Below are 12,859 nucleotides of genomic sequence, written 5' to 3' on the forward strand. Positions count from 1 at the left end.
CAATCCAAGAGAATTTAAAGAGAGACCTTAGGCCCACATCATGCAATAAGGGAGAGTGCTTTTTGCAAAGTCTTAGCTCCTGAATCCTACAAACTCTTAGGTGAGCCTGAAACTACAGCACAAATTCATTTCCTAAATGAGGGCACTTATCCATTCAAAGCATACCATCTTCACACACCTGAGGTCGAACTGTTTTACCTCTGAATATAAGGGCTGCTATAAAAACAACTACAAAGCAAGGTAGCTAGCTTCAGTTTTGATGAAGCTGTTGTTACATCTCCTCCTCAGCAGGCCTGAAGACCACTCTTCCGAAAGTCACCTTTGAGACCATTTACCCCCCTCCCCTCTAAAGGCAAACCAACCCAAAGCAACTTGCATCTAAGCTAAACACTATCTTTTCCTCTCAAGTTTACATGTATAATATATGAGGGAAAGGCACGTGAAGTTGGTTTTTGTTTCCCCTTCATGAAGGGTAAACTTATGAAGGGCTGTCAGGGCTTCCCCAGAGAACCCATCTAGAGTAGGCTCAAAAGAAAGCCAAGTTGATAATTTTGTCTTCCTAGACTTAAACAGGAAAGACATTAAAGGCAGAGGAAGAGCACTTGAATCATTAGTTCCTTGCATCAAACTGTTGATACAATTAATTGGCTTGTAAAAGAGCTACAGGTCTGCCACAAGGGAAAAAAGAAAGAAAGAAAAATATCGGTATCTTATCAGCCACTCACCAGAGGAAAGACTAAACAGACAATTCAGTACAAGCCGCATCCAAATTATAAAAAAGGAGCAGAGTAGTACAGCTTATGACCAAGAAGCTCCTTAGATCTGTAGCAGAGGTAGTCTAAGCTGCTAACTAGGAATAGTTTTCTATGTAAGCTTGTTTTCTAAGATGCTGTATTCAATTCTCTCTCTCACACACAGCAGCGAGCATGGTCCAAAAGACAGACAGGGAAACTGAACTCAGTATGACCTTCAAAAGGAATCATTAAGAGATAAGAGAGATTTATAATTACAGCACAGTCTGTTCACTTTTGAATGCTTTCTTCAATTTGCTTATCAAGATTACTGAAACAATTTGGGGAAGCTAAGCCAATTCACTATTACAACAAGATTTTCAAAATCTCTTCCATTCCACTCATGCAACATACGTTTCCCACTCCTTAAACAAAATTGCATATTATTATTTTATTTACAAAAAAATAATTGCTAAATATATGTTAAGGGCTTCTTCCTTGTACAGCATACAAGATGTAACTTCTCTTCTTTAAAGGCCAGATGGTACCGCACTCACTATTTCATTGTTCCTGAAATAAACTTTCGAGTTCCTTAACATTGAGTTTTGCCATTTAGCACACAGCTGTGATTAGCACCAAACACTCCTCCTACTCAAACTGTAAATATTCCTTGTCATGCTAAATTCAGAGTGCAAACTTCTAATCCTATATATAGTCAGCCTAGTCAGGCCAACTACAAATAGTTCTTCTATGTGTTTGCAAGGTAAGCCTCCCGACTTTTGTTATCATGTAAGGCCATATTATGCTAAACCTGAATGCTGTCTTGCTACAGACAACTCCCAGAGCTTTTCCCACTCTGTGCAGTGCTGCCAGATGCACAGTCCACACTCGTGATGTTCTAGCATACACTAAACAAAATACAGCCCAAGACTGGCCCAGGAATGCATTAGCAAAATAAGCACGCCATTCTGATCTGCTCCTGGACCATCTGCATTAAGAGTATCGCCCCTGCCTTTGAAGACCTTTTATTCTCCAGCTACTCCTATTCAGATCAACATTAAAGATTCTGAATTCAGAAAGTTGCTGAAAACTTCCAAACATCTAGAATTAAAAACATATATATTAAAAGGTCACGCTCAGCAACTTTGTTTCCCTAACACGAAATCTCTGGATACTCGTGGTTCTGTGACTCTTGAAAAGCACACCTCTAACACAACAATACTCCTAAGTGCCCTAACATTTGTTCTGCTCTTTGCATTATGTTTGTTTGCATTATGAAATGCATATGCTAGCTGCAGACATTAAGAGGAGAATTTGTCTGCTTACCTGGTAATTCCCTCTCAGTAGTAAGGCCCACAGATCCACTCAGCCCGCTTGCAAGCTTGGGGGTAAACCAGACTCATCAGTCATTGGCATCCATCAGAAGAATATCCCTCCCATCTACAGAAACTCTCACCTCCCCATTTTAAAGGTTTCTAAAGCCAACATGAAGCTCCTCTACTTCCTTGCATCACAGACTGTGCAGTTCTCTAAAGAAAAGGTTGCAAATCGTGGGGATGCTACCAATCATGTCTGCCTTTTTCAGACATGGGCAAGACAGCTGAAAAAAATGGTGAAAGCTAAAGATTGGATAAGAGAGAGATGTTTTGTATGCTGATGGGCAGCAGGCCTTAAATCACAATTTAAGCACAGCACGAATCTCTAAGTTCCCAAATCTTTGCTGGTAAAAAGCCAACATCACTCTGTAGGGTGGAGGGAACTAACCCTGAAGCCAACACATAAGGACAGAATGTGCTCGGGACAGACGTGCACCTGATTATTCGCATCACTGTAAGGCATGCCCCAGGAAGGTTTACAGGCAGGTACGAAGAAACACCCTGAGTTTTGAATTTCAGGAAAAAGTTATGCCCCGTGTTCTGGATGTTAAGTAAGGAGCTATTGAAGAAAAACCCTGGAAGCAAATGGAAATTGCTAAATGCTACCCGTGGTGGGAGGAACAGACTACACCTGCTCGTCGGACAGCTCTGCATTCACAGTCCTGGTGCTGCAGAATAGGCAGGGAAATTAGACTTGCTTCATTAGGCTGAGAAACACTGAAAAAGACACTCCCACTAACAGCTCAAATTGTATAACCTGTTTCTCTGAATGGTTCAACTAGATAACAGGACAACTCCTATTCCTCCTCAACTAATTATTAGCTTAATGCATTAACATTCACTGTTTTACTCCACACCATGAGTTAAAAAGACCACAGAGAAACACTCAAAAAATAGCATTGCTAATATTAAAATATCTAGTGCATTACCAAGTCCCAAAGCAGAGCACAGCAAAAAGATCTGTGACACACTAAAACTACAGACGAGGAAAGGGCTTAAAAAAAAAGAAGTGTTTTTATCTGACAAGGGAAAACTTGTAGCACGTGTACCAGCACTGGATATGCAGATTGATTTGGTCACAAAGAAGGCGAGGTGATGTACACTGAGTATGGCTGTGTACAAGCAAGAAGACAAAAGGGAATAGAGAGGCATTGCCTATGTTCTTCAAACGCCCACCTGGGAGCCTCACGTACACTCCACTTTGGCAGCACGGAGGAAAAGAAACATTCAAAAGGACTACGCAGAAGAATTCTTAAAGGCACAATAAAAATATAAACAGCAACTTTACATATCAAAAGCTTGAATGAATTAAGATACTCGCCTGAGACAGTGAAGCTGATCATTGGTATTCATCTTATACATCAGAGCATGGGAAAACTGGAGTGAGTATCTGGAAGACTCACGTCCACAAAATGCTCAAAATGAGTGAAATAGAAGATTATTACCTACTGCCAGGTAGGTAACTTCTGAACTAATCTCTCAAGTGCTGCCATTCAAAAAAAAATGAGCTGTTACTTTTGCTGCTTTCCCTATACGATGCAGGAGGGCAAATCTGTTGTGCCACCACATTTGAAGTAGGTCGTTTAACTATATATATATATACATGTATTCATTAAGTGCATAGTGATGGCTATAAGGTGAATTAGAGATTTCACTGGCTGTATTAGGCAGTTTCCCAGACAAGATTCTAGGACTGTAATAATTCAGCATGTTTTTTTCCTTACATTTTCACATACTCTAGTGGCCAGAAGACCAGTAGCAAGCACATGGATGTCACATTTTTCCCCAAAATAAATACAGCTGTAGCAGAGTAACTCACCAAGTATGTACTTGCTTGCTCACTATTTGACCATCTCACACAAAGCCCATTGTACTCCATCAAATAATACCATGGATCATTATCCAAAACACCCAGGAACTCCAGTAAGGCATTTGCAAACATTCCAACACCTGGAAGAGCCTTTTTTGGTCTCTTCAGCCACAGAGACAATTAGCATTATCTTCTTCCTAATACCTAGCATTTTGGGGGTCCCAAAAAGTGCAGAAGAAAGAAAACAGAGAAGGGAACAAAAAACACGAGTATACGACATTTGGAGAATCCACTGAGTATTTCACTGCTTTTATCAAACATAAGGCAATCAACGGGACAAACAAATTCACTTAAATTATAATTTCACACTTAAAAGATGAAGCTTGTGTGTAAAGGAAAGCTGCACCTGTTGGTAGCTAGACGGAAAAATAATAATTTATTATTTATAGATGTAGAAGTATTCAGAAATGTTGATAACATTCACTCTCAGTGGTAAATGTCATGTAAGGACTTTGTGCTGCAGTCCTAATTAGCTATAAACAAGACTTCTCAATCACTTCCAGCTATAATTAGAATACCTTTCTCTTCATCACTGATGGCTGAAATTCTGTAGTCTGAAGGAGAGAACAGACAGAAAAAGAGCCCTACACTTTTGTTACTGGTCCACACATGAGATGTATTAAAAAAAAAAAAAGTCATTGGGTAGGATTTAGGTCAGTTCAATGTATTCCAATGCAGATCAACATTCCCCAATAGAGTTCAGGAATGGTTACATTTCTGTGGGATCTGTCATTAGTTCCCTTCCTGTTATGTTAATATTCTTCTGTTTTGGAAATGCCAAAGCTTACTTTCGAACTGCCATATTCCTATCTATTGCGAATACCTGATGAGCCAAAGAGAACAGCCCAACACACTTCTGTCTTTAAGCATAAACCTGATTAGCAGAAATATTTGCTAAAAAGAAAAAAAAAAAAAAAAACATGTGGGTTTGTATAAATAAACTATGCATATTCTTAGAAAGCTATGCTGGGTGTATTTTTCAGATCAAAGCAGGCCTATCAGATCTGAATAAAAGTCTAGCCCTCCAGGAAAATTTACCAGGAACACCAAGACAAGCATAATTCTTCCTGAAGCAAGTGAAGATTCCTGGTTTTTTGCTTCAATATTGGGAATTGCAGAATACAGCAGCGTAACCCTCAAAACCTGTATGCAACAGCTCACATAAGGTTGAAATAGTTTCACATCATCTCCTTGGACTACCTAGGATCAAAATTCGGAAGACTATTACATTTATTCTTGCATAGCTGAACTGAACGTAACTGACATCTCTGCAAATGCCTGGTATCCCCATATAAACCAAAACTGTTTCTATTCATTTGCTCCAAAATAGAGCCACCGTGAGCCACGTGATCAAATGACAGGCAGGGTAAGCAAGGAGGTCAAGTCACAGAAGGCAGTGACCAGACAGGGAAGCCAGTGACCTTCCTCCAGCTATTATTTGCAAAGCAGCAGTCCCCCTTATACTTTGGGAATTGTTTCAGCTTGTCATGTTTCTTGTATTCATTTTCAAAACCAGGCAGGATGCGGAATTTTATCCCTAGGTTTTCAGTAACTGAGAAGTCCGAACAAGCCTGTTCTTAGCTGCCAGTGCTGTGAAAAGCTGCAAGAAAAGTTTCGTGAACTTTTTATAGAAAAGAAAGAATGTCACAAAAGCCCCAGCCCATGCAATTTTTAGTAAGACTTTGCCGTAGTCAGTGGGCACACATTAGCTGTACCTGTTAGTGCTTGTGGAAGGTTTCAAAAGGTATTTTCTACTTCTGTTGGGCCTGGTGCCAGCTGACAGCTTTCATACACACGGGAAGTGGCTAAAGCAGTACTGGTCTGGACTTGACTACATTGCAGGAGCTCTCAATAAGATCCCTTCTGGAGGAGTCCTCTATTTAGAAACAGTTGGCTTCTGATGATTGTTAGGGACTATGCTGGCTCCCCAAAAAATCCATGTTAAAAATACTCCACTTTATGAAAGGATGTCCAAGATTAACAGGCCTCTACTGTTACACAACTCAACATCCACGCTGGGCACAGTAACCAGAGAGGCAGAACTATCAGGGGCTGCAGGAAATTTCTAATTCTCTAAAATGGTGAGTTTCCCAATAAACGTAATAAAGTTGAGCTAAAGCACAGATCTCTTAAGTTCAGTGAAAACTATTTCTGAAGCTGGAATAGCGAGCGAAACTCTTCAGCCTGGAAAAAAAAAGAAAAAAAAAAAAAAAAGAAAAAAAAGCACCTGGGGATATAATAGAAATCTACAAAGTCAATGGCAGATCAAGAGGCATAGGGATCAACTGTTCACTGTCTCTTCCAATACTAGCAAAAAAAGCAGTCAGACAGGTGGAGTCAGGCCCAAAAACAAACAAACAAAAGAAAACCAATGCAATGGGTAATAAACTTTTGCAACTATTTGCCAGGGGCGAATACTAAAGATGTCTCCATAAACTCAATGAGAAACTGGACTAGTAAGTGGAAGAGGGATTCGTTATTGCTGCCATTAGACAAACCACAACCCAAAACTCAGGAAATTCCCTGAACCAGAGGACGGTAAGAGCAGTAATCAAACACACACTTTACTTCTTAATCCTCACTAGGCATCTGCTTAGTACAACTAGAGAAGAAAGTTAGATGGGCCCTTAAACTGAATGAGCAAAGCCACTCTCACCTGTTTAATTGAGACACGGAAATGCCTTTTCTCCTTCAAATCAGAAGAGCTACCCTTGCCTCCACTAAGAGAGAAGACATTCCTGTTTGCAAGCGTGGATGTTTATTACAATCAAAATGAGACAGACATAAAGTACACTTTACTTTTCATGTGCTCCACTTTGGAATTCTGTCCCTGCAATCATGCTCTGCTTTCCAGAGCTAACAAACATCTCAAAAGTTTATCAAATTTCACCTTAAGAGCTGTTTTCTGAGTTTCCATCTCGACAGTTCCTGCTGGAGTTTTTTCAGAAGCAGACTGCTGCTATGATTAGGAACCTTCTAATTTCCAGCCTGATCATGGCCAGCTTTTACCCGTTTGTTCTTGTGCCAGCACTGTCTGGTTTTGAGCTAAGCTGCAAGCTGGCTGACATGTTTACAATAATGGATCAATGGCCTTTATCACAGCAAAGGAAAGTAAAAGGTCAGTTCTGCATCATAAGACACCTATTTAATTCTGCATTTAAAAATCCAAGTTACTCCAAATCCCTGAGAACAGAGCATAAGCATAAACATACATGATTCAGTTTCTGCGGTAGCCTGCTAAAGGTAAGTGAAAATGCAAAGTGATTTTTTTTAAACAGATCAATATGAAGAAAACAAACAAACCAACCAACCTGTAAATAATTGTATAGGTAATCATATTATTTACAGTTATACAAGTCATTTATACAGTATGTATAACAAGACAGAAAAATAAAGATATCAATAAAGTTAAAAAAAAAAAAAAAAACTTACTTCCCAATGTTTTCAGGTAGTGCTTGCAGAGAGATGTCATTTACTGATAGACATGTTAGATTCTGTAATTCAGGAAAGCTCTCAGGCAACCTATGGAGATATTAATTCAAGTCAAGGACTTCCAGTGTAAGTATTCACATTAATATAATACACAGCAAAAAAAAGAGATCGTGTAGCAGAAAACTGGAGCCTATTTAGCCAATGTACACAGAGAGGGGAGGAATGCCTAGACTCCCAAAAATTCTAGGGATCATAGTAAAATAAATAAATAAATAAAAACATAGCTGACAAACTTTAAAGTTTCCTCTGTGTCAAAGTGCAGGTAATAACTCCGTCTCCTGACTCCTCTCTTCCCTGTCTCCAATTTACAGCTTCAAAAAGCCATATGACTTGAGAACATACAAAGCATTTTAATAAATTGAAAATTAAATAGGAAAAAAAAATCTATTGGTATTATCCTGCATCACCCATATGGTAAAATAATCAAGCAAATTAGTTTCATGCAGTACGTTCGGTTGCGTACATGCTCAGAGCAGGGCCATTTTGTGTTAGCCACTAGGCTGCTCTTCAGCTGCTGCGTTTTGAAGAAACAGTCTGTTCGCTATCAGGACAATGTTCCGTTGTTACAGCCCTCCACATGCACTGCTTCACAACACAACAGCACGTAATCCCTCTCCTCTTTCACTATAAAATGCAAGCATATGCAAAGTGCTCCCCAAGTCTTCTGCACGATCCTCAGAGCCTGCAACCTAAGCCCAGGCCGTAGCACTCGGTTTGGCTCCTGCTCCCCACGTCCCCCAGCTCCAGGTACGTGGTGCAACCCGCAGACCTCTAACAGGAGACGTGGTGTGCAGGCAAACAGCTGCACGTGATGGGGAAAGGGAAGCAGACAAATGACAGTAGGGGGACTTCTCATGTGCTCAACTCCATACTGCCTTGTTATTTTCTGTACATTACTAACAGAACTCACTTGGGGTCTCTACAACATGACCTCTACAATCCCCCTAACTGTACAATAGCAACAGGCTTGGAAGCAGCATCTTCACCATTTAGGCTCTTATACTCTTAAGACTTGAGTTAAACGACCTGATTATCTGTAGCATTGTGTATATCTATTGTGGTCTTCTGGTCTAACCTACAAAAAATGGGCCTCCTTTTTATTAATGCAAGCTCCAAATCATCTGAAAGCAGATGAAAAGCAGCCACTTTTAATAGTGCAGATTCACCAGCCATTAAATTTGACAATGAGGCAACATACTGTATTAGTGGAAGGGCATCGATTGGGAAGACCTCTGACTGGCTTTTAAGCTCAGTGAAAATAAGAGCAAGAATCAATAGCTTAAAAAAAAAAAAAAAAAAAAAAGTTCCAGCATATCACACATAAAAGGAAATGACTGCTAGGCTTTATCACCCCATCTGGGCTAATTAGTGCCAAGACCTACATGCTGCTACACAGGTAAAACTGAAATTCTGGACCTCTTCATAGGAAGCACCAGGCAACCGTGTGTAAACAGCTTCTGTTATCTCTGTTTTCTAACTTACTAGGTTGCTTGGAGTGATATTTTCCAGGACACACACATACTTTGGAGCCACTCTATCAAGAATTTTTAAAGTTCTCCTGCAACCACCAACAAAGAATTATGAGATCTATTTCAACCCCATTAAAAAGCCTTTCAATTCTTTTGTTAATTCCTCTCAGCTGTAGTTATGCCTTACAGATGCTGTCGAAGGAGATCCATCGGTTGGGCCTCAGGCCTTATTCAGTGCACAAAATGGAGAACAACAACAGCTAACATGCTGCTACTTTTTTTTTTTTTTTTTTTTTTATTTCAATACCATGAGATGCAGCTCTGTGCTTTATGTACAGCACACTCATCTCCGGGAAAAGGCTGCCCAGTGACCCTCATCACTTTAATATCTAAACACCAGTTCAGCTTCAGTTTGCTTTACCAGATTTTTGTGGTATTATTATCCTCAGCATATAAATGGGCTACAGAGGCCCAGGGATTAAGATCACAAGTGTCCCTTTAATGCTTAGAGATCCGAATTTCCAGAGAACTTAGCATGCACTATGCGCTATATTCAAAGCGCAGCTCTGAAGAATCTCAGCTGCCTATGTGGGAGAAGCTGTCCTGCGAAACCGCTGCAGCGGCTTAAGATATTACAGACACTCAGCTGTTTGTTACCACTCATGCACTCCAGCCAGCCAGCTAATCATGCAAGTATTCCCAGCCTATCTCAGCGCACAGCAAAGCAAGTCGGTTAATGCCCACTGTGAATACTCCGGCTTATGTGAATTGCTCAGCATCACAAAGGAGCTCTGTGGCACAGGCTGGTTTAGGAAATCGTTCTCCAAACAGCGTTCAAAGGCCTTAGCTGGCAGATCACCTCTTCTCTTCCTTGCTATCTCCAGTCTCATTTCACTTTATACATTCCAAATTGTCAGCAAGTGGAACAGAGAAACATAAACAAAGCTCCTCTTCTGTAGATGTGTGTAATCCTCGGGCCCCAGTTCGTCAGAACACAGACCAGGAGCTGCAGTAGCAGCCACCAACGTACACGGTGCATTTTTGCCACATGTTACTGCATGTCACTGTGTCCCAATTGATAGGAGAGTGATGAAACACTAGTCCAAGCTTTAATCGTTAGAAAAAGCCATTATCTGCAGCGGCTGATCTACACTCTATTCCAAATTGTCAGGCACCTGGGTTTGTGGCAACACATTCATGCTAACCATGGCCTTATCTCTCCCAAGTACGAGCGTGGTTATCCTACACGTTTAAGAAGAGAAATGAAAATGGAGAGAATCAGATTTACATTTTTCCTGGTTGGCTAACAAATTTCATCCCCTCCCAGCACATCGCTTTTTAAATCTGAACTTTTGCTACAATCACTGCCAGAGACAGACGCTGTTGGCAAGATTTCATAGAGATGCTAGATCACAATTTTTAAGGGCTTATTTAAAATTGTAATTGTTACAGCAAGATTGTAATTCTGGTATGGCAAGTACTAAGAAGAAGGTGGAAATTACCTAGTCAGTGGATTCCCACTGAAATCTGCTACCTGTAGTGCTTTGCAGAATGAGATGCTTTCTGGTATTTCAGGAATATCTGCGGAAGAAAAAAGGGGAAAAAAAACAAACATCATCAACAACTGTACTGCATCTACACTGAAACTATTGCCTCATTACATTCAGTAACTTGCTACTGCAAGCAGTTATCTTGGTATCTTTCAAGACATTTCAACATGCAAGCCTGCTTCATGTCCAAGTACTCATACTTCAAATGAGAGCAAGAGCAACTAGCAGGGCAGAGCCATTTTGTGCTTTTGCAAATCCCATTTCCCTCTCCTGCTCCACATGCTTTTTACTGAGTCTAAACTACTCACCTGTCCTTGGACTGATCTTTATCAGTCTCTGTCCAGAAAAAAAGAAGGAAAAAAAAAAGATTCTCCATGTCCTAAGACTGTTCTAAAGAACCAATTAAAGTCTGAATTTCTTGTAATTTGATCAATACACACCCACAATCTGTGCTGGCAGAAAGTACAGGGGGAGGGAAAACAAGGAAGGGAAGAAGAGAACATGCAAGTCTCTTTGCTCATAACACACACACACGGGAACAGAACCAGCCTTTCTCACAATAAAGACAGTTAATTTGAAAATATTATTCAATTTATTCAAACAACAGGTCCCAAGTAAGTGCTAGCATACTACTTCAGATTGCCAGAAACTAATCAGAGATACTTCTATGTGAAAACAGATGTTTTTTGAGGTATCTTCAATACTACTTGTTTGTCTACTGAAGCTAGTCAATGCCATGTTAAAAATAAAATGCTGTTCTGGGCCTCTTACTTCCAGCTATATTTCTATCCGTAGCCTGTGAGCCCTCTGTTTAAGACCTTGTTTATTGCCATCGAGATCCAGCAAGAATGGAACAAATACGCTTGGTTTCCTTGTTTAACAACTCAGATTGTTATGATTCATTTGGAAAGGAATTCAACAGAAAAGGCGGTAAATCTTATAATAAAAAGGAGTCTTGTGATCAGGTTTTCCTATTTCCATTCTTTCTACGAAGTATTACATCTATTCCCTCTCCCCTTCCTGCAATTCTCACTGCAAATAATACTTCAGGAAATGTCTTCATAAATTTTCCTCATGTAAGTAGCACCACTGACTTCAGCAGCCATCAGTGACCTAAATACGCTGAAAAATATTTGGAAATTAGGTCTCTTCCTATCTAGCTGAGTAGCTCAGAATTGAACGCCTATATATTTCATTCAGCTCTTCTCCCCCTGAGCAGCGTGATGGGAGGCGCAGCAGGAGGAAAGTACCTGCCCATCAGGCTCCATCTCCTGCCAGGCCATCTGAGCAAATGCACTTGCTCTGACTCATTCCAGCTCAGAACTGAATCCCAAACCAGTATGAACGTCTCCCAAATCCCCCCATCACCAGGTGTGAATGGTCAACGAAGGGTTAGTACAAGAACATCTCCTGGGAACCCTCTTCTGTTTCTTAAGTGATTGGGAAGGGCTGGAGGGACAGAGGTGGACAGGCACCATCCAGTGGGTTTCACTGCATCTCAAGTAGTGTAAGAGTCATCCCCTTCTCCCAAAGGAAAAATAAACTGTGTCACAAACCCCAGTGCTCCCTGCATATTCACCAGGCACAGGTCTGAAATTAGCCTAAGCAGTTGGATAAAATTCCTGAAGTTTACACATAGCTCTGGAGCGGTCTATTCACCAACCCCCAAAACACACTGTGCTTTCAGATGATGGATCCACTGTGAGCATTACTAAATATCAAAACAATTTATGAGCAACAGAGGTGAACATCCACAGTGCAGCACATGGAAGAACAACAAAGCTGCTCTTCCACAACACCAAACCGCAGGGCCAAAGCCACTCAGTACTAGGTTTACATGAAGTGGTACACAGGGTATAGTTGGATTTATGAGGTGGTGAAAATATATTCCTTTAAAAACTACACAAACCTAAGGTCTGCCAATGGCACCAGCTCTCCCATACAAGAAAACAGATCATTTTAGAGACAAACTCCTGTCAGAGATGCTTTGTATCTCTCACAAAACTCCTTCGTAACAACTTGGATACCTGAGGGTAAACCCTTGATATTAGAAATCCAGTAACAGCAAGATAAATCATAGCAACATAGAATGGTTTGGGTTGGAGGGGACTTTAAGGACCATCTAATTCCATGCCCCCTGCCCTGGGCAGGGACACCTCCCACCAGACCAGGTTGCCCAAAGCCCCATCCAGCCTGGCCTTGGGCACCTCCAGGGATGGGGCATCCATAGCTGTCCTGGGCAACCTGTGCCAGGGCCTCACCACCCTCTGTGGGAAGAACTTTCTCCTTGTATCTAATCTAAACCTACCCTCTTTCAGTTTAAAGCCATTCCCCCTTGCCCTGTCAGTATGCTCCCTGACAGAGTCCCTCC

The 12,859-nt window shown here is 40.9% G+C and overlaps 1 protein-coding gene across 1 annotated transcript in view; it reads right to left on the bottom strand.

The window, feature by feature from the left end:
* Window positions 1–12,859, bottom strand: part of LRRC1 (leucine rich repeat containing 1) — a 68,662-nt gene that overhangs the window by 28,151 nt on the left and 27,652 nt on the right. The window contains exons 3-4 of the mRNA XM_082758452.1: window positions 10,441–10,519; window positions 7,410–7,499 (exon numbers count right to left, since the gene is read on the bottom strand). Coding sequence (XP_082614578.1) covers window positions 7,410–7,499; window positions 10,441–10,519 — 169 coding nt within the window. The remainder of the gene's footprint in view (window positions 1–7,409; window positions 7,500–10,440; window positions 10,520–12,859) is intronic.

The sequence above is a fragment of the Aythya marila genome, assembly GCF_965140915.1.
Source record: "Aythya marila genome assembly, chromosome: 3".
In the NCBI taxonomy this organism is placed as follows: domain Eukaryota; kingdom Metazoa; phylum Chordata; class Aves; order Anseriformes; family Anatidae; genus Aythya; species Aythya marila.